This window comes from Heptranchias perlo, chromosome 4 (genome assembly GCF_035084215.1).
Source record: "Heptranchias perlo isolate sHepPer1 chromosome 4, sHepPer1.hap1, whole genome shotgun sequence".
Taxonomy (NCBI): Eukaryota; Metazoa; Chordata; class Chondrichthyes; order Hexanchiformes; family Hexanchidae; genus Heptranchias; species Heptranchias perlo.
In genome coordinates, this window is record NC_090328.1 from 102,425,213 (window position 1) to 102,448,219 (window position 23,007).

Consider the following 23,007-nt stretch of genomic DNA (forward strand, 5'->3'; position numbering starts at 1 on the left):
TAGAAAGAACATATTTGTAATAAGGTTCCACTGTAATAGAAACAGAAAATGCTGGAAATATATAACAAGTCCATCAACATCTAAAGAAAGTAAATATAGGTACTGTTTCGGATGGAAACTCTCTATTTTAATGAAAGGTCTCCGCCCAAACAAAGCTCTTTTCAGATGCCATCTGACCAGTTGTGTATTTCCACATTTTCAGCTCTTATTTCAGATTTGTAGTAGTTGTAACTTTTTTTCCCTTTCACTCTAGTTGCAATATATTCAGCTTTCCTTTCATTCGGACTCTTAAAACAAAATTAAAGTTAAAGTAAACTGCCTGAATCACTATATAAATTTATTGCACCAGCAATTGTCCTGTCTGCATTCAAGTAAAAACAAATTTTATAAATGTTTATTTGATAAAGAACAAATCTCTGTCTTTTACTTTTAAGCAAGAACATATAGAATCCAACACACTTTACAGCACTGTAGAAAAAACCCTGGTTAGCTTGTAAGATGAGAATTAAGGGGACATATTACTACATTCAGAATACTTCTAACACAGCAGATTATGTCAGCATTATTTTGCTCTATTCTATAATTTGTACATCACTCCTACCCGTACACAGGCATTTATTTATTGCAGCATTCTTCAGGAACTTGCTCTTGAGGAATAATCATGGTGTTGAGGTAGGGGAACTCTTCAGGCTGTTCACTGCAGCATGGATCCTAAAATGTAACCTAGATTCCATTGAATAGTCTTTGTAGTTATTCCTACCATGAGGAAAAAAAACACAGGGATGCATTCAATAGAAAAGAATTGATAACAGGCCAATGAAGAATGTAACTCCACCTTAATGTAATTAGGGCGTTCACACCTTCTCATGGTCATTCTTAACTGAAAAAGCTGAATAATGTTTAATAATATCATTGGGTTTGTTCTGTGCAGCAGTTCTTCACATACTTACTAAGATTAGAAAATAATGAAGATTGAATGGAATAACCCTTGACCTCAGCTGAGGGTTTTGTACCCAACAGGTAATAGTAACGTAGGATACATTCAACCAACCATTTTGCTAACCTTTGTTTTGAAATGTCAGTATCGGAACAGATACAAATAGATGACAAAACTTCAAGATTTTGTTCTGTTTACATCATGGGTCAGAGCCCTCTTGGCATTCACACAATGCAAACTCAAGTTTAAGGATAAAAAATGAGGAATGTTAGACCAACTATCATAGATTTAGCCTTCCCTCATTCTTTGATCACAGTTAAACCCCCACATACAAATGTCATCCAATGTGGGGGGAAAATGTTGAGGCATTGGGGTTGATTTTAACTCCAGGCATAGAATGGGCAGGCAGCGTGCAGAATACCCTCCCATTCATGCCGGTGAGAGGCCCGGTCCATTTCAAGAGATGGGCCTCATTAAGTGCAGTTCAGCTATTTTAGGGCCATTACTGCCCTGTTTCCTCCAGATGGGCCAAGTTAAAATCTGCCCTACTCTACCGTTATGTTTGGCACTATAAGAGGCCATAAGTGAACAATATGGTGATCCACCATCTTACCATTACCTACATGGAAAGATGTCTCTGTTCCTCCAAAGTAAGTCAGCAATAAGCTGTGACAGAACAAAGACATATAAATGCAGAAATTGCCAGTAACACTAAGTTAGAACAAAAACCAAGGGCTCAGCAGGTAGGTTTGACTACAGTGACAGAATGAGGAAACCAGTAAGTAATCAAAACACTTCCTTATTTGTTTAACCTCCACACAAAATGAATTATGCCAATGCAGTACAAAAAATTCCAGAAATCTCTACACATAATGTTGAAGCCAACCAGGAGCACAATAGTGCTAAAGCATTTGCTTTCTTAAGGGATGTAAAACAGGCCAGAGCGACTCCAATAATTTATTGCTCGTTAGAGAGTCAAGATAGTCATGCTTTGGAAAAGCAAAACGAATTATTTCTTTATTTAGCTGCCTTGCAGATAATGGCAAGACAATCTTGTCCTACAAGGGACGGTATGGTAAAACAAGATGACTAATATGGCATCAAATTCCAAACTCCCTCCATCATGTTTGGATAGCATCCCATTCATTTTTCTATGGATGTTGAACATATGAGAATTTCCTTCTGTAAGTCAAATTCTGAAAGGTTCTGGATGAGGTTTTTGAGCACTGTTAGTAGCACTCCTTTACAAATACAGCGGTTGTTAAGACTACCAGACAGGAGTTTAACATAAAAAAAATAGTTTCACAGAAGTGTAAGGGTTCAAAGAAAGGATATGTTAAAGGTAGTTACTCAGACTGGCAAAAGGTGGGAAGTGGTGTTTCACAAGGATTGGTGCTGGGACCACTGTTGTTCACCATTTACATAAATGATTTGGATTCGGGAATCGGAAGTACAATTTCAAAATTTGCAGCTGACAACAAATTGGGGGGTATTGTTAATACCGAGGAGGACTGCGACGAAGTACAGGAAAACATTAATAAACCTGCAGAATGGGCATGTAACTGGCAAATGAATTTCAATATAGAGAAGTGTGAGGTATTACATTTTGGTAGGAAGAACATGGGGGCCACATACTACTTGGATAAAATCAGTCTAAATGGGACAGGGTTGCAGAGGGATCTAGAACAGATACAAAAATCACTAAATGTAGCGACAACATAGGTTAATAAGGCCTCATAAAAATGCAAACCAAGCACTGGGGTTCATTTCTAGAGGAATAGAATTAAAAAGCAGAAGTTATGTTAAACTTATATATAACCTGGGTTAGACCACACTTGGAGTACTGTGCACAGTTCTGGTTTCCATTTTATAAAAAGAATATAGAGGCACTGGAGAAGGTGAAAAAAAGATTTACTAGGATGATACCAGAACTGAGAGGTTATACCTATCAGGAAAGACTAAGCAGGCTAGGGGTCTTTTCTCTTGGGGTGACCTGATAGAGGTCTTTAAGATTATGAAAGGGTTTGATAGGGTAGACGTAGAGAAGATATTTCCACTTGTGGGGGAGACCAGAACTAGGGGCTATAAATATAAGATAGTCACTAATAAATCCAGTAAGGAATTCAGGAGAAACATCTTCACCCGGAGAGTGGATAGAATGTGGAACTCACTACCACAAGGAGTCATTGAGGTGACTAGCATAGATGCATTTAAGGGAAAGCTAGATAAACACATGAGGGAGAAAGGAATAGAAGGATTTGCTGATAGGGTTAGATGAAGTGGGGGGGGGGAGGCTCAGGTGGAGTATAAACACTGGCACGGACCTGTTGGGCTGAATGACCTGTTTCTGTGCTGTACATTCAGTGTAATCTATGTAATTCTATGTAATGTAAGTTTAAGGTATACCAGATTTAAATCCAATGGACAGGTGGGAGGGAAGCAAGTTAGGCTAAGAAAATTGAACAACATTCTGAATACAAAGTAGAATATAAAGGGTTGATCCTGGCAAATAGAACCATAGAAAAGATACAGCACAGAAGGGGGCCATTTGGCCCATCGTGTCCATGCCGGCTCGAAGAACAACCTGGTGCCCATTCTAATCCCACCTTCCAGCACCCAGTCCGGAGCTCTGCAGCTTACAGCACTTTAGGTGCAGGTCCAGGTACTTTTTAAAAGAGTTGGGGGTCCCTGCCTCTACCACCAATTCGGGCAGCGAGTTCCATACAGCCACCACCCTATGGGTAAAAATGTTTTCCCTCATGTTCCCTCTAATCCTTCCGCCAATCAACTTCAGCAAATACTTAAGTCACCTCAGAATCATCTATTGATGTGGATCTAACACTTGCTTAGGTCAGCTGTTTACATGGGCAACAATAGCCAAGTATTGAGCCAAGAGAATTGATAAAGTGCCGCATAATAGGCTTGCCATCAAGACTGAAGCCGATGGAATAAAAGGGGCAGTAGCAGCATGGATACAGATTGGCTAAGTAACAGGAATCATATAGTGGTGAAAGGTTGTATTTCGGATTGGAGGGAGGTGTACAGTGGTGTTCCCCAGAGGTCGGTACTAGGACCACTGCTTTTCATAGAATCATAGAATCATAGAAGTTACAACATGGAAACAGGCCCTTCGGCCCAACATGTCCATGTCGCCCAGTTTATACCACTAAGCTGGTCCCAATTGCCTGCACTTGGCCCATATCCCTCTATACCCATCTTACCCATGTAACTGTCCAAATGCTTTTTAAAAGACAAAATTGTACCCGCCTCTACTACTGCCTCTGGCAGCTCGTTCCAGACACTCACCACCCTTTGAGTGAAAAAATTGCCCCTCTGGACCCTTTTGTATCTCTCCCCTCTCACCTTAAATCTATGCCCCCTCGTTATAGACTCCCCTACCTTTGGGAAAAGATTTTGACTATCGACCTTATCTATGCCCCTCATTATTTTATAGACTTCTATAAGATCACCCCTTAACCTCCTACTCTCCAGGGAAAAAAGTCCCAGTCTGTCTAACCTCTCCCTGTAAGTCAAACCATCAACTCCCGGTAGCATCCTAGTAAATCTTTTCTGCACTCTTTCTAGTTTAATAATATCCTTTCTATAATAGGGTGACCAGAACTGTACACAGTACAGTTGGTGGCCTCACCAATGCCCTGTGCAACTTCAACAAGACATCCCAACTCCTGCATTCAATGTTCTGACCAATGAAACCAAGCATGCCGAATGCCTTCTTCACCACCCTATGCACCTGTGACTCCACTTTCAAGGAGCTATGAATCTGTACTCCTAGATCTCTTTGTTCTATAACTCTCCCCAACGCCCTACCATTAACGGAGTAGGTCCTGGCCCGATTCGATCTACCAAAATGCATCACCTCACATTTATCTAAATTAAACTCCATCTGCCATTCATCGGCCCACTGGCCCAATTGATCAAGATCCCGTTGCAATCCAAGATAACCTTCTTCACTGTCCACAATGCCACCAATCTTGGTGTCATCTGCAAACTTACTAACCATGCCTCCTAAATTCTCATCCAAATCATTAATATAAATAACAAATAACAGCGGACCCAGCACCGATCCCTGAGGCACACCGCTGGACACAGGCATCCAGTTTGAAAAACAACCCTCTACAACCACCCTCGGGCCATCCACATACTGAATGAGAAATTCCTCCTGAATACACTCAACAAATTTCTCTCCATCCAAGCCCCTAATGCTATGGCTGTCCCAGTCAATGTTGGGAAAGTTAAAGTCCCCTACTATTACCACCCTATTTTTCTTGCAGCTGTCTGTAATCTCCTTACATATTTGCTCCTCAATTTCCCGTTGACTATTTGGGGGTCTGCTTTTCTTGATTATATATTAATGTCTTGGACTTGGGTGTACAGGGCACAATTTCAAAATTTGCGGATGACACAAAACTTGGAAGTGTAGTGAGCAATGAGGAGGATAGTGATAGACTTCAAGAGGATATAGACAGGCTGGTGGCATGGCCGGACATGTGGCAGTTGAAATTTAACGCAGAAAAATGCGAGGTGGTACATTTCGGTAGGAAGAATGAGGAGAGGCAATAAAGGGCACAATTCTAAAAGGGGTACAGGAACAGAGAGACCTGGGGGTATATGTGCACAAATCCGTGAAGGTGGCACGGCGGGTGAAGAAAGCAGTTAAAAAAACATACGGGACCCTGGGCTTTTTAAACAGAGGCACAGAGTACAAAAGTAAGGAAGTCATGATGAACTTTTATAAAACACTGGTTTGACCACAACTGGAGTATTGTGTCCAGTTCTGGGCACCGGATTTTTGGAAGGATGTGAACCCTTTAGAAAGGGTGCAGAAAAGATTTACTGGAATGATTCCAGGGATGAGGGACTTTAGTTACGTGGATAGACTAGAGAAGCTGGGGTTGTTCTCCTTGGAACAGAGAAGGTTGAGAGGAAATTTGATAGAGGTGTTCAAAATCATGAAGGGTCTAGACAGAGTAGAGAGAGAGAAACTGTTCCCATTGGCGGAAGGGTCAAGGACCAGAGGACATAGATTTTAGGTGATTGGCAAAAGAACCAAAGGTGACATGAGGAAAAAAATTTTAACACAGCAAGTGGTTAGGATCTGGAATGCACTGCCTGAGGGACTGGTTGAGGCAGATTCAATCATGGCCTTCAAAAGGGAACTGGATAAATGCTTGAAAGGAAAAATCTGCAGGGCTGCGGGAATAGGGCGGGGGAGTAGAACTAGCTGGATTGCTCTTGCATAGAGTCAGCACGGACTCGATGGGCTATATGGCTTCCTTCCGTGCTATTTTTAAGAAAGATAGGAGCAGCAAGAACATGGGAACACCATCATTTCCAAATTCCCTTACAAGTCCCACAGCATTATGACTTGGACTTACATCACCTTTCCTTTATTGTTGCTAGGTCAATATCTAGGAATTTCCTTCCAAATACCATTGTGGGAACATCAAGAAAAAGGCCTGCCTTCTCAGGGCTACTAAGGATTGTCAATTACATAGAAATTACCATCCGGAGAAAGGCCGCATGGCTCAACCAGTCTGAGTGGATGTAAAAGATCCCATGGCACTATTCAAGGAGCAGGGGAGTTCTCCCTGGTGTCCTTTCCAACATTTATCTCTCAACCAACATCGCCAAAACAAATGATCTGGTCATTATCTCATTGCTGCATGTGCAAATTAGCTACTATGTTTCCTACATTACAACAGTGACTACATTTCAAAAGTACTTCACTGGCTATAAAGCACTTTGGGACGTCCTAAGGTCATGAAAGGCGCCATATAAATGCAAGTCTTCTATTTTTCTCTGCAGGACAGCAGAGAGGATGACCAACGCAGATAACAGAGAAAAGGACTGGCATTCAAGGCTAGAGGTGTGGAAAAGAACAGGAAATGTCCTAATGTCACACTGAAATCTCAATCTGATTTTTGTTAACCTGGGCTTATTCCCAAGGTAGATAAAGGAAGCTGAAATGAAGAATAATCAATTATTTATTTCCATTATAGCCGTAAATTTAAAATTTTACCATGATACTTACTTTGCTGTTTCAATGGACCTTCTGGCTTTATCCCAGTGTCCTTGGTGTTTGTATAACAATCCCATTTCATAAAGAGTAAATGGCACCAAATAATGGTCATATCTTATCCTCTTCTCACTACAAATAAAAAGGCAGAAAGCTCAAAAATCTACAAATGCACATGGCGACCTAGGATATCAACTTTATCCTGCTTGTATTTTAAAATCACATTGCTCCTGTGCATAAAAAACTTGTGCAGATTATCATAGTGTCAAAAGTTATCATGAACAAAAGCACATCCAGCATGTCTGAAACATAACTGTGAAAAGTGCATCTATCAGGCAACCAGAGGTCAAAAATTTGCAATCCATAGTAATGACTCATAAAACTTATAAAATGGAAATTTCTTGGATGAAGTAGTTCCACAATATAAACAGAGTTATGTTACAAGGGCAAAACCAGCTGGGCTCACTTATTGTTCACTTGATTCATAAACTTTTCACTTACTTATTTAAGTCTATCTGGCCACTAATGCATTTTCTTCCTGCTAATTAAATCAACTAGATTTCCAAGCACTCACAGTCCATTTACACAGTTCCATCTTGCATGATGTAATGCTCATTTGATAAATGAAATTTAAACCACCAGAAACAAAGTGTGGTACCAATGTTACAATGGATTACTTGTTAACCGGAGTCAAATGTGACTAGCTTAAAACAACCACTTTAGTTCAGTGCCGAGATCCAACTGATAAGAGATTCCATCATATTCAAATCTTATAGCAAACCAGCTTACCTTTGTATCACCTGATTGAAGCAGAGTTCAGCTTGTAAAAGACGGCCTAAATACTTCAGACAAAGCCCTTTTAGAAGCTGTACAAGACTCTCATCATCCGCTTGGTATTCAGCAGGCTCTTTAGAGACAAGAAACAGCAAGGGAAATATTATAGTCCATTAATCAGTCGTGAAAGTTCAACAATTTTGGTAATCTAAATAGAATCATAGAAAGGTTACAGCATGGAAAGAGGCCATTCGGCCCATCGAATCAGCGCTGGCTCTATGCAAGAGCAATCCAGCTAGTCCCACTCCCCTGCCCTATCCCTGTAGCCCTGAAAATCTTTTCCTTTCAAGTGCTTATCCAGTTCCCTTCTGAAGACCATGACTGAATTTGCCTCCACCACCCTCTCGGGCAGTGCATTCCAGATCCTAAGAACTCGCTGTGTAAAAAAGGTTTTCCTCATGTCACCTTTGGTTCTTTTGTCAATCACCTAAAATCTATCTCCTCTGGTTCTTGACCCTCCCGCCAAAGGGAACAATTTCTCTCCATCTACTCTGTCTAGACCCTTCATGATTTTGAATACCTCTATCAAATCTCCTCGCAACTGTCTCTGTTCCAAGGAGAACAACCCCAGCTTCTCCGGTCTATCCTCGTAACTAAAGACCCTCATCCCTGAAATCATTCTAGTAAATCTCTTCTGCACCCTCTCTAAGGTCTTCACAGCTTTCCTAAAGTTTGGTGCCCAGAACTGGACACAATACTCCAGTTGTGACCGAACCAGTGTTTTATAAAGGTTCATCATGACTTCCATACTTTTGTACTCTATGCCTCTATTTATAAAGCCCAGGATCCTGTATGCTTTTTAAACTGTTTTCTCAACCTGCCCTGCCACCTTCAACGATTTGTGCAAATAAACCCCCAGGTCTCTCTGTTCCTGTACCCCTTTTAGAGTTGTGCTCTCTAGTTTATATTGCCTCTCCTTGTACTTCCTATCGAAATGTATCACTTCACATTTTTCTGCGTTAAATTTCATCTGTCACGTGTCCACCCATGCCACCTGCCTGTCTATATCCTCTTGAAGTCTATCATTATCCTCCTCAGTGTTTACCACCCTTCCAAGTTTTGTGTCATCTGCAAATTTGGAAATTGTGCCCAGTACACCCAAGTCCAAGTCATTAATATATATCAGGAAAAGCAGTGGTCCCAGCACTGACCCCTGGGGAACACCACTCCCTCCAGTCCGAAAAACAATTGTTCACCACTACTCTCTGTTTCCTGTCCCTTAGCCAATTCTGTATCCATGTTGCTATTGCCTCCTTTATTCCATGGGCCGCAACCTTGATGATAAGCCTACCTTTACTTTCAGTAAAAATATCTGTACTGTCCGTATTTTCTTACACTGTTCCTTATTCTGTTTCTCTCCCAATTTTTTGGTTCTCTAATATCCTACTTATTCCGTACATCTCCTATATTTATTTGTTTCCCTCCTCAAGGCACTGACCCATACTGGGGTGAGGGTCTACAGTGATAGCCAGTATCAGTACCTCAGCCAGCTGGCCTTACTTCAGTTGTGAGCCTTGTCAGTGGACATCACCAGGCCATTCAACTGTGGGAGCAGGCGGGGCAAGAGATTACAGCCGAGCTTGATAAAATCATCACCCAATCTTAACGTGTGCACTCCCTGGCAAAGGATCATTGGACAGTATTCAGACTTGGGAATTGTAGCTGGTTTTCCTCTTCCTAACTCAGGAGAAAAGACCATTCCTACGGCTGTCCTACATGAGAACATCTAACGCAACAAGGACAAATATCCAAAGCAGAACCTTCCAGAATTTCCTTTTGAATCTATTTATTGAATCTGATTTATTTTCCATCTCATACTCTTCATTATTCCAACCTATAAATTTTCCACAGAGAGAACTAGTCAAAAAAATACTAGCAGATCTGTCATGGCATTTCTCACAGGTCATCTGAATTCAGCCAGGCAGGGAAGACCAGTGTTTTGAGGCGGACTTGCTGTCCTAATGTTTTTTTCACATCCTACGCCTGTGTTTTTGGTGCAACATTACAATGTACTCACTGGGGTGTTTTTGTAACTCTTTTTCCGCCTTTTCTATTGTAATCAGCATGTTCTCAGTCAGGTCTGCTCGTTTACCCAGTATTGCAAATCCATTCCATATGTACATCATTTCCTGTCAGAATGAATAAATTGATATGTTAATCAAATTAATAATAATCAATCCCAACTAAATAGTGGAATGAAGTTATGTAACCCTAATCTGACTCCCTTAGTCCTTCAACAGGTTGCCAAGGCTTATTCAGCAGCATTTCCCAAATCCGCAACCTCCACCACGTTGAAGGGCAAGGGCAGCAGGTGCACGGGAACACCCTCACCTCCAAGTTCTCCTCCAAGTCACACACCATCCCGACTTGGACATATGTCGCCATTCCATCACTGTCGTTGGGTCAAAATCCTGGAACTCTCCACCTTGCAGCACTGTAGGAGCACCTTCATCACAAGGACTACAGTGGTTCAAATGGAGGGCTCACCACCACCTTCTCAAGGGCAACTAGGGATGGGCAATAAATGCTGACCTAGCCAGCAATGCCCACATCCCAAGAATGAAGAAGAAAAAAAAACTGACCTCAGCGCTCAAAAGTTGCTTTGACTTTTTTCAGCAAAAAAAAAACGGTTGATACAAACTGCAGTCGTTTTGCTACACTAATTCTGGTATGGCATTAATTCATTGATTGTCATCGAATAGGCAAGCACATAAAATAATCTCTATCTATTCACATATTTTGTCTATCCCAGGTAAGCTTTTATTTTCCATCTTTTTGCGCTACATGGCATTTGAAGGAGAATGATGGCAACACTTAAAAATGTGACTGGACTAATTTGTAAGAGTCCACATTACAAATTTATTTGTGTGTCAGGATTGAACAGCCCAAACCTCAGTGCTGATTAAAATGGTGTAGCCTGGGTGGAAATTGCAGCAGGACCTGGTCCTGGGCCTTTCTACTGCCAGGATTTCTACATATTTTTGCGGTGGGTGCATAATACACCAGTCCACACACTTGGACAGGCAAATGATGATGCCATGCAAATGAGGGAAATGCATTATACAAAGTATTTCCCACCATTCGCATTTTAGCAACACTTAGCCCAAGGGACACCTATAGGTCCCTGGCATACAGTGTTGGTAAGGGCTTTGGGGGGGGGGGTATTTAAACTTTAAAAGGTGGATTTCCCTCCTGCAATCCATCGTAGGGCCAAAATCCCTGGCTCATCCCACCCAAGGTGGCCATCCTTGTTGCACTTAAATGGCGTGGGCACCCACCCGAAAAATGTAAACGTTACCAGCCCCAGAAGGTGGGCTGAGGTCAGGGGAACAAATAACAGGCAGGCTGATACCCTGACCTGCTGAGGATCCACTGTCATTATGGCAGGGAGAAAGTCTTTGCCTCCATTTTCTCTTACTTTTAGACTCCCCTGCTTGCTTCATTAAATTTATCAGTGGGTTGTGTTAGGTAAATGAAGAGGGTGACATACATGGCCAGGCTGAGGAAAAAGACAAACGGCCGGGTTAAGAGTATAAATATTTAAGCTGGGCTGGTGCAGAATTCAAAATTATATATTCAGCATTGTAAAAGGAGCTGCACTCCGTTTGCATGATATTGGGTATAAATCTCCTTTTACAAAAAAACTTCTTATTGAGTTGTTAAACAAAGCATTTTGAATTACGGGTCAAATCCAAACACATCAATTCCAATAAGAACAGCGTTAGCTAAATCCCAGTTTCCCCCCAATAAAACAATCAGTGCAACAGATATCTTCTCCTACCCTAGTATGATTATACACACCGCCTTTATCTATTTAGCCCCTACACATAATTAAATTCCAATGCATATCAATTTGATTTCTTTTTCCCCCCCAAGAGAAATATATTAACCCTTATCACACTGCAAATGAGTTAACTCCAAGTTCAAAGGCAAATGACGATAGGGTAAATTTTCCACTATGGAAGCTTATTATAAACAGGATAGGAAGATGCAGAATTGGCCCCGTTAAGGGACCTATCTGTGACTGCACTCCTGTCCAACGAGGCCCCACGCAGTCTCACATAATTGATCTTAATACCTCAACTCCTGGACCATCATTACTGAGGTACTACCTCTCCCAGCCTACTGAACGATCAGAATAACTATCCCTATAATAACTTGTTTTATCTGGAAAAAAAAGTGGCAAAACCAAGGATCCTCACCAGCGAAGGCAGGACCAGTTTGGCAGGGTTTGGAGACATGTACCGTCTGGCTTTTCTTACTGCAAACTTCTCTGTGGGTATAGATTTCCCAGCAATTCGCTGCTTCAGACCTTCAACTTGTCTGCAAGCCAAATAAGAGTCATACATTACCGGATTCAAGAATAAAAGAAATCTTACAGTACATGGTCTTCATGAAAAAAAACACTTGGTCAAGTTTTTCTTGGGTTGTAGAAAAAGATTAACAACAACTTGCATTTATATAGTGCCTTTAATATAGTAAAACCTGTCCCAAAACGCTTCACAGTGCTGTCTACAGTATCTGCATGACATGGGAGAAGATACAGGAGAAAGGAGGTAAGGTTCAGTACTATCTACAGTATCTGCAGGACATGGGAGAAGATACAGGAGAAAGGAGGTAAGGTTCAGTACTATCAACAGTATCTGCAGGACATGGGAGAAGATACAGGAGAAAGGAGGTAAGGTTCAGTACTATCTACAGTATCTGCAGGACATGGGAGGAGATGGAGAAGAATGGATGCTAGGTTCAGTGCTATTTTCAGGGCTATGGGGAAGAGCAGGGGAGTGGCACTAATTGGATAGCTCTTTTAAAGAGCCGGCAAAGGCACGATGGGCTGAATAGACTCCTTCTGTGCTGTAAGATTCTATGGAAGGGAATGGAGGCTAGGTTCAGTACTGTGTACAGTATTTGCAAGAAATAGGAGGAGATGCAGGAGAATGGAGTCCAGGTTTAATGCTGTCTACAGTGTCTGCAGGACATAGGAGGAGATGCAGCAGAAGGAGCCTGTCAGGATAAGACCATGTACTGTATTTGAGATGCTTTTAGAAACAAACTTACATTGAGTATATAAAAAAATGGCCCTATTAACTCAGAGGAGCACTGAAAGGGCCCATAAAAGTTCCGTGAGATAAAATCCTGGCAGTAACAATGATCAAAGAGTCACTGACCTGAACAGTGCTTCCACATTCTCTCCAGTCTTTCGAACATCTTGCTCTGGGAGCATGCTGAGAATTGCAGCTTTCTGGAACATGTAGATTGCCTGAAGCAACAACAGTAAACTCATGTCAGAAATCTTCCAACTTTAACGAACATCATGGCATTCCACCTCACATTAATGGGCATCTACTTGCTTTTCCTACAACCAATTTAAAAATGTTTCTTGGGTTCATATTCACAAAAGCAGGCACGTTTAACATATTTCTCATTGCAGTGTGTATTGGATTAAAATTAGAAAGAAAGAACTTGCATTATATAGTACCTTTCACAGCCTCAGGACATCCCAAAGCGCTTTATAGCCAATTAAGTACTTTTTGAAGTGTAATCACTGTTGTAATGTAGGAAACAGGGCAGCCAATTTGCACACAGCAAGAGCCCACAAACAGGAATGAGATAATGACCAGGTAATCTGTTTTAGTGATGTTGGTTAAATATTGGCCAGAACATCAGGGAGAACGTAATAGATCCCACAGCACAATGGAAGAAGAGCAGGGCAGTTATGACAATTATAAATAGCTAGCAAACAGCATTTTCATTAATTACCCAACATGTTATGAAAGTCAAGTTTGCATTTGTAAGTGGCACTATATGCATCCTTACGAGAGACTCCCTTATCCACAACCCATTTTCCAACATACATTCCAGGTTATATCCCAGCACCAATTAGATCCCAGGTTATGGTCCCCGCACCAATTAGATCCCAGATTATGGTCCCTGCACCAATTAGGTTCCAGGTCGCAGATCGCACGCCAGTCTCCGGCGCGGGTCGATCGCACGCCAGCCTCCGGCGCGGGTCGATCGATCGCACGCCAGCCTCCGGCGCGGGTCGATCGATCGCACGCCAGCCTCCGGCGCGGGTCGATCGCACGCCAGTCTCCGGCGCGGGTCGATCGCACGCCAGTCTCTGGCGCGGTTCGATCGCACGCCCGTCTCCGGCGCGGGTCAATCGCACGCCAGTCTCCGGCGCGGGTCGATCGCACGCCAGTCTCCGGCGCGGGTCGATCGATCGCACGCCAGTCTCCGGCGCGGGTCGATCGATCGCACGCCAGTCTCCGGCGCGGGTCGATCGATCGCACGCCAGTCTCCGGCGCGGGTCGATCGATCGCACGCCAGTCTCCGGCGCGGGTCGATCGATCGCACGCCAGTCTCCGGCGCGGGTCGATCGATCGCACGCCAGTCTCCGGCGCGGGTCGATCGCACGCCAGTCTCCGGCGCGGGTCGATCGATCGCACGCCAGTCTCCGGCGCGGGTCGATCGATCGCACGCCAGTCTCCGGCGCGGGTCGATCGATCGCACGCCAGTCTCCGGCGCGGGTCGATCGATCGCACGCCAGTCTCCGGCGCGGGTCGATCAATCGCACGCCAGCCTCCGGCGTGGGTCGATCAATCGCACGCCAGTCTCTGGCCTGAATTTTGAATTCTAACATGGACCTTACTTCAATACTGTCACTGCAACATTCCATTGCAATATTTTAGCACATCACACATCAGCAGTGACAAACACGGTGGACTGACAAGCATTGTTAGCAAATAACAAGTAACTAAATTCAAAGCAGGGTCAGTTAGGCAAGTAGAGTGCACACTCTTTTGTTTGATTTTTGCACAACACATTGTGTACAAATTTACTTACTTGCGACCACCGGCTTTCTTTGCAGAGGAGATCTGCGTAATGGTACGCCTTCAGCCACTGTTGCTGAAAGGAGTGACTCCACATTAGCTCCCAGTAACACAGATGATGAATCTGTCTCCACTCTTGCTGAGCTGCAATGCATTCCTCAAACTTTGTTTGAGCCTACAATTTCAGGAGATATAATGCAAATAGAAAAGGCAATGTTTGATTAAAATCAATTGTATTCTGCAGCACATAAATTGAAAAGAAAAGACTTGCATTTATATAGCGCCTTTCATGACCTCAGGACGCCCCAAAGCATTTTACAGCCATTGAAGCACTCTTAAAGTGTAGACACCGTTGTAATGCAGGAAATGAAGCAGCCAGTTTTTACACAGGAAGCTCCCACAATCAGCACTGTAATAAAGACCATACAATCTGTTTTAGTGATGATCTCTGAATTTTTTTTTATTCATTCATGGGATGTAGGTGTCGCTGGCAAGGCCAGCATTTATTGCCCATCCCTAATTGCACTTGAGAAGGTGGTGGTGAGCCGCCTTCTTGAACCGCTGCAGTCCGTGTGGTGAAGGTTCTCCTATAGTGCTGTTAGGAAGGGAGTTCCAGGATTTTGACCCAGCGACGATGAAGGAACAGCGATATATTTCCAATTCGGGATGGTGTGTGACTTGGAGGGGAACGTGCAGTGGTGTTGTTCCCATGTGCCTGCTGCTCTTGTCCTTCTTGGTGGTAGTGGTCACGGGTTTGGGAGGTGCTGTCGAAGAAGCCATGGTGAGTTGCTGCAGTGCATCCTGGAGATGGTTCGTACTGCAGCCATGGTGTACCGGTGGTAAGGGGGTGAATGTTTAGGGTGGTGGATGGGGTGCCAATCAAGTGGGCTGCTTTGTCCTGGACGGTGTTGAGCTTCTTGAGTGTTGTTGGAGCTGCACTCATCCAGGCAAGTGGAGAGTATTCCATCACACTCCTGACTTGTGCCTTGTAGATGGTGGAAAGGCTTTGGGGAGTCAGGAGGTGAGTCACTTGGAGCAGAATATCCAGCCTCTGACCTGCTCTTGTAGCCTCGGTATTTAAGGCTGGTCCAGTTAGGTTGATGTTGATGGATTCGGTGATGGTAATGCCGTTGAATGTCAAGGGGAGGTGGTTAGACTCTCTCTTGTTGGAGATGGTCATTGCCTGGCACTTATCTGGCGTGAATGTTACTTGCCACTTATCAGCCCAAGCCTGCATGTTGTCCAGGTCTTGCTGCATGCGGGCATGGACTGCTTCAATATCTCAGGGGTTGCGAATGGAACTGAACACTGTGCAATCATCAGTGAACATCCCCATTTCTGACCTTATGATGGAGGGAAGTTCATTGACGAAGCAGCTGAAGATGGTTGGGCCTTGGACACTGCCCTGAGAAACTCCTGCAGCAATGTCCTGGGGCTGAGATGATTGGCTTCCAACAACCACTACCATCTTCCTTTGTGCTCGGTATGACTACAGCCACTGGAGAGTTTTCCCCCGATTCCCATTGACTTCAGTTTTACTAGGGCTCCTTGGTGCCACACTCGGTCAAATGCTGCCTAGATGTCAAGAGCAGTCACTCTCACCTCACCTCTAGAATTCAGCTCTTTTGTCCATGTTTGGACCAAGGCTGTAATGAGGTCTGGAGCCGGGTGGTCCTGGCAGAACCCAAACTGAGCATCAGCGAGCAGGTTATTGGTGAGTAAGTGCCGTTTGATAGCACTGTTGACGATGCCTTCCATCACTTTGCTGATGATTGAGAGTAGATTGACGGGATGGTAATTGGCCGGATTGGATTTGTCCTGCTTTTTGTGGACAGGGCATACCTGGGCAATTTTCCACATTGTCGGGTAGATGCCAGTGGTGTAGCTGTACTGCAACAGCTTGGTTAGAGGCGCAGCTAGTTCTGGAGCACAAGTCTTCAGCACTACAGCCAGGATGTTGTTGGGGCCCATAGCCTTTGCTGTATCCAGTGCACTCAGCCATTTCTTGATATCACGTGGAGTGAATCGAATTGGCTGAAGATTGGCTTCTGTGATCTTGCAACCCAAACATGGATTACTCCCCTTCATTTCTGTTAATTCTGACCCCAGTGAGCAAAGGTGTAGTGTGACACCGTCCCGCTGCAGGGATTCGCCAGCAGGCCTGTTAGCCAAACCAACTATCTCTACTCCCAGGTATAGAAATTAGTTGACATCGTGCCCATTTACAGGTGTAAACAGTCGCCTAGGCAGCAAATATGGCAGGCAGCCTGCACACACACCATATTGGTAAAGGCAGAAATATAGGTGGCCAAGGTCCATGCCTGAAACTGGAATTAGGCACTTCGCATATGCAAATAAGGGGCCAACGTCTGTTTCAGGACCCCATCCTGAAATTGGTCTGCCGTAAACACTGCCAAACACAGTCTGCGTGCGGCCTAACCAGCAGTCAATCCTTAAAAGCAGCCACCAAAAAGGTTAAGGTTGTTAAACCAATACCTACCTGAATGTGGATCCGGGAGGAGCAGGAGGGCAGACCGTTGCTGGCCCCTGCTTGGCTTGTTTCTCAATTGCCTCTTTCCCTACCCCCCTCCCACCTCCCTCCCTTCCAGGACCTAATTCTTTGCCGGCGAGCTGCCTGGGTCGGCAGTAAATGAGGACTAAGGGCCAATATTGGGTGAGCCCTGGGTCTACCCGTTCCTCGCAGGGATAATCAGGCTGGCGTGAACTCATTTCTAGGCCACAGTGTTTTAAAACACAGCCCTTAAAACACGACTCAACCCCAAAATCCTTTCAGTAAAGAAAAAATACACATCGAAAAAATCCTGAAACATGACAAGCACCCCATCAAGTCCTCAGGACATCTCAATGGCACTTTACAGCAAATGAACTACTTTTGAAAGCATTTACTGTTACTTAGGAACATGCAGCAGCCAATTGCGCAGAGCACTAGAATTAATGGCTCTGCAGTCTAGAGTTTAACAAATTAAATCAAGTTGCCAAACCAGTGTGAAAGCATGCGCTGCATGATCAGATTATGAGACCCAGAATTAATGACACATGCATGACTGGCAAAAAAAAATCTCACTAAGGTAGGCAGCAGTCAATTATACTGTGTGCTACGAATTGAACATATATAAAATAAATGCCTAAATGGAACATGCATTTTGTAACACTCAAAAGGGAATTAAAAAGACTCACCATTTCAAAGTTTCCCTTGAGTATACTTATTCTTGCTGAATAAAACAATATAATGGAGCCCTAAAGACAGAGCACAAAGTTTGTTATCGACACCTCATATAAAACTACAGATTTCATCAAAGAGCTGCATCAGTTACAAAGATGTACTTTTCAGTGTTCTAGAAAAATGAAATTTTCAATGCAAGACGGTTTTCTACAAGGTACTGCTCCACAAGCAGCATAATCGAAAAGTTAGTGAAAACCTGTAACATCAGCAAGCTGCAAGTACACCTTATAGCAAGGTACTACAGTGCAAGATCAGAACTGTGAATTTATAAAGAAAAGAAAAAGAAAAGGAGAAACGAAAGAAAGAACTCGCATTTATACAGCGTCTCTCACGATCTCATGACGTCTCAAAGCGCTTTACTGCCAATGAAGTACTTTTGAAGTCTAGTCACTGTTGTAATGTAGGAAACACAGCAGCCTGTTTGGCCCTCCCCTCCCCAGGACCTACCTGAGGGCTGCTGCCAGTGACGCAGTGGCTCGAAATTTAAATCCTCTTCGCCGGCGAGCTGCCTGGAGACGCCAGTCTCATGTAAATGAGGACCGGGGCAAATATCAGGTGAGCGAACAACTGACACCTTATGACCAGATCATCTGTTTTAGTGATGTTTGTTGAGGGATAAATATTGGCCAGGACACTGGGAGAACTCCCCTGCTCTTCTTCGAAATAGTGCCATGGGATCCTTTACATCCACCTGAGAGGGCAGACGGAGCCTCAGTTTAACGTCTTATCTGAAGGACGCCACCTCCAACAGTGCAGCACTCCCTCAGTACTGCACTGAAGTGTCAGCCTGGATTATGTGCTCAAGTCTCTGGAGTGGAGCTTGAACCCGCAACCTTTAAACTCAAGGATTAGAGTGCTACCACTGAGCCAAGACTGACACCTAAAAAAAGATGCCTTTGATGGGCTAATGCCTCCTACACAATAGCGAAGGAAGAAGTTCAGATGAATGCACTAAACATGTCTGAAAGTAATTTTATATGAACACATTTACAGGCCTGTATCTCATAGCATAATTTCAAGGCCCAACTTTTTATACATTGACAGCAGCTCTCTCCTATCATTTATAACTTCACTATGGTGTTCACAGCTGGATTTTCCTTCGGGGCGGTTTTACCGCTGGAAGTGGGTCAGAGTTGGACTACAGCCCACCATCCCGACCCCGCTGTGAACCTGACCTATTTTCCTTATTAAAGCCTAATTAAAATCAAAGACTGGGCTCCCTGTGGGATCTCCACCACACAGATGGAGTTCAGCTGTACCAAGCAAGTAAATGCAGATACCTGCAGCAGCTTCAGAAGGAGGAGGAGGAGGAGCAGCAACCGTTTATGGGCTAGAGGTAACCTGAAGATTTCCAGTGACATTTTGATAAAGGGCTCAGGTTAACTGGTGATGACGGCAAGAGAGAGGGAGAGGTGTCCACTACCAGGCCCCTCTCCTTCCAACAGGGCATTTTGTGGTCTTCCTACTGCAGTAAGTGCTGCCACAAACCCCCCCCCCCACCACCTTTTCTGGTTTTAACCGAGGCTGGCAGTACAGCGGTGGGTAGACAAGGAAATCATCTGCCCCGCCCCCCATCATGACAGTGCGGTGGAGAAGTCAAAGAGGTTGGTGGCTGAAATCCATGTTTCGGGGGGGACAAGAGAATGAGGAAACCAGATAGTTCTAGGGGTGGGCATCTAGAGTTGGGCCTCCCCACCCCAGTTTTCCTCCTTCTCTGCAGTTATCCAGGCGATATTGTGGAGGACAATCTAGCTTACCCTCTCTGTCATTCTAATAATTAAAAATTTTATTTAAAAAAAAGAGTTGTACTAAAACTTTACGTGCTTTCTTCAGGATCGGGTATGGTAGTGTAGTGTAGATTATATTACTGGACTGGTAATCCAGAGGCATGAGCTAATAAACTACAGAATGAGAGTTAAAATCGTACCAGAGTAGTTCGAATTTGAATTTTAAATATTTCAATAAAAATCTGGAAATAAAAAGCTGGTGTCAGTAAAACTGACCATGAAGCTGTCGGATTGTTGTAAAAACCCAACTGGTTCACTAATGTCCTTCAGGGAAGTAAACCTGCCGTCCTTACCCAGTCTGACCTATATGTGACTCCTGACTCACACCAACGTGGTTGATTCTTAACTGCCCTCTGAAGTGGTCTAGCAAGCCATTCAGTTATATCAAACCACTATCAGTGGTTCAAGTAGAAGGTCCACCACCGCCTTCTCAGGGCAACTGAAGATGGGCAATAAATACCAGCCTTGCCAGCGACACCCACATCCCAAGAATGAATATAATAAAAAAAAATCATGGTATACTATGAATATATTATCCAACAGCAGGTCCAGGATCATTGAAGGCTCAGTATAAGGCAGAAAGCTAAGAATTATTTTTTCTTAAATACTTACGTTGGGATATTTCTCGATGTAGGGTTCAAGGAGTGCTTCAGCTTCTTGGAGGTTGCCTTCACCCGCACCTGTTAAGAATTTCATAGTTCAGAAAAAAAGTCTCTTGCTTGCTAAAAGATACAATTTGATGGACTGGACAGCAAACAAAATCATTATTTCCTCAAAACCACTGTCCCTCCCCCCAAGAAGGAACAAACGAATGAACGTGCATTTATATAGCGCCTTTCACAATCTCAGGACATCCCAAAGTGCTTCACAGCCAATTAAATACTTTTGAAATGTATTCACTGTTGTAATGTAGGGAACGTGGCAGCCAATTTGCACACAGCAAGGTCCCACAAACAGCAATGATATAATGACCAGATCATCTGTTTCAGTGATGTTTGTTGAGGGAGAAATATTGTCCCCCCGGCCCTGAGGAGGAGAACCCCTGGCTCTTCTTCACATAGTGCCATGGGATCTTTTACGTCCCCTTGAGGGAGCAGAGAGGGCTTCAGTTTATAATGTATTAAATCTCCTGCTCCTCTTGGCCCACAAGGAAACCTATAATTAAATTTTTTGCACTTACCTGCTGGGCCTCACCTGGCCGGCGATTAGGGTTCCCAACCCTCTCAGTTTCGGCGGGAGTCTACCGAAAGCGGTGAATCATCTCCCGAGCATTGCTGTTGGCAACTCGGAAGAACAGTTCGTTGTAACGCAAATTTTCGCATGCGCGTCGGAGCTGCAGCAAATAATCTGTTTGCCCCCACCCCCCCCTGCCCCTGCACCCCAACCGCTGCTTGTCACTCTTCTGGAAGTTTGTATTGGAAGGAGCTGCTGCCTGGGTGTGCCGAGTGCACAAGGCCAGGAGCAGTTACAGCATGTGGTGGAGCTTCTGTGGATCGGAGGACGGCAGACTGGGGTATGGTTCTCGCGAGCACTGCCACTAGCAGCCCGACTCGACAATCGTGGTCGGGGGGGGGGGGGTTGAATGGGGGCTTGGGGAGAAAGATGGTGACTGGGGAATAGGGGCTTGGAGAAAGAGAGAGAGACTAGGGAATTGGGATTCAGCGAGAGAGATAGAGGCGGGATGAGCGATCAGGGGATGAGAGGTTAGGGGAGAGGAGCGGACTGGGGGTCGGGTGATTGGGGCTCAAGTGAGCAGGGGTGGGGTGTGAGTGAGAGCGAGCGCGGGGACCAGAATTTCTTGCAGAGCCGGGAGCAGCAGCAGCAACATGGTGAGTGGGAGCGGCACCGAGAGAGGAGCAGCCAATAAAGGGGTGAGTGAAACGTGGAGATATTACTGTGGGTAAATAATGAAAGATTGTTTCCACTGGTCAGTGAATGGGGAATAATGAGACAGAGACCAAGGATTCTCACTGGAGAAACCAAGGTGAAGGGAGGAGGGAGGTTCTTGAAATGAGGGCTATTGAATTGAGGGGTCCTTCACCACGTGTGGCTATTGAGATAAACTAAAACTTCATTTAAAAGGAACAGGGTAAATATTTGTAAAGGGGGAATATAGAAGAATCTGGGGGGAATGGGGTTACAGGAGAGAATGCCAGCACTGGGGGCTGGACGGCCTCCTCCTGTGCTGTAAACTTTCCGTTATTGAATCCGAGCCAAGGGAGTGGTTTAGAAATGTTGGTGTTGAGCTGAGTTTAGGACGATTTGCCCTGTGAGAAGTGTCCCATACACTGAGTCCACTGCCCTTTGTGCAATCTCTCGGTGTGGTTCAGGTTGGTCTGTACCAGCCGGTTTTGACGTGTGAAGTCCAAGTACAGATCAGCTCCGACTGAGGTCCAGGGTTGTCACCTTCACACGTCCAAGGAGATAGGGAGAGAGATGGGCCTACTAAAAGTGGCATCAACTGGGGAGCCTGACCGCACCTTGTGCAGCGGGATTCTGGCTATGGTTACAGGGTGAATATCAGTGGATTACAGGATTACTACTAGTTACAGGTACAACATCCGAGCATTACACCTATTACTACCAGTTAGATACTGACTATCAGTGAGTTATTGTGTTACTGTTGGTTACGAGGGCTACCAATATTAATATTAGTTATCAGTGCAATTTCAGTGAATTACCATGAGCTACAGGTGGAATCAAAGTTCTTTCCAGCTCTGGTTTCCCCCTTTGCCCGCCCTCTGGTTTCCCCCCTTGCCTGCCCTCTGTTTCCCCCCTTGCCCGCCCTCTGTTTCCCCCCTTGCCCGCCCTCGGTTTCCCCCCTTGCCCGCCCTCGGTTTCCCCCCTTGCCCGCCCTCGGTTTCCCCCCTTGCCCGCCCTCTGGTTTCCCCCCTTGCCCGCCCTCTGTTCCCGCTCTCGGTTTCCCCCCTTGCCCGCCCTCTGTTTCCCCCCTTGCCCGCCCTCTGTTTCCCCCCTTGCCTGCCCTCTGTTACCCCCCCTTGCCCGCCCTCTGTTTCCCCCCTTGCCCGACCTCTGTTTCCCCCCCTTGCCCGACCTCTGTTTCCCCCCTTGCCCGACCTCTGTTTCCCCCCTTGCCCGACCTCTGTTTCCCCCCTTGCGCACCCTCGGTTTCCCCCCTTGCCCGCCCTCTGTTTCCCCCCTTGCCCGCCCTCTGTTTCCCCCTTGCCCGCCCTCTGTTTCCCCCCTTGCCCGCCCTTGGTTTCCCCCCTTCGCCTGCTCGTGGGTGGTCTCCTGGTTCTCAGAACTTCTCGTGCAACAGCTGCTGGCACAAAACCATGATGAAAAATACACAACCACAGGGGACCCGACCTTTA

At 44.8% G+C, this 23,007-nt stretch overlaps 1 protein-coding gene across 1 annotated transcript in view; it reads right to left on the reverse strand.

The window, feature by feature from the left end:
* Positions 1-419: 419 nt before the first annotated feature.
* Positions 420-23,007, reverse strand: part of LOC137320575 (tetratricopeptide repeat protein 39B) — a 58,558-nt gene continuing 35,970 nt past the window's right edge. Inside the window, exons 8-16 of the mRNA XM_067982260.1 lie at positions 20,285-20,352; positions 17,840-17,899; positions 14,655-14,816; positions 12,977-13,068; positions 12,011-12,131; positions 9,826-9,937; positions 7,764-7,881; positions 6,990-7,106; positions 420-756 (exon numbers count right to left, since the gene is read on the reverse strand). Of these exons, the coding sequence (XP_067838361.1) occupies positions 660-756; positions 6,990-7,106; positions 7,764-7,881; positions 9,826-9,937; positions 12,011-12,131; positions 12,977-13,068; positions 14,655-14,816; positions 17,840-17,899; positions 20,285-20,352 (947 nt within the window). The 3' untranslated portion in view covers positions 420-659. The remainder of the gene's footprint in view (positions 757-6,989; positions 7,107-7,763; positions 7,882-9,825; positions 9,938-12,010; positions 12,132-12,976; positions 13,069-14,654; positions 14,817-17,839; positions 17,900-20,284; positions 20,353-23,007) is intronic.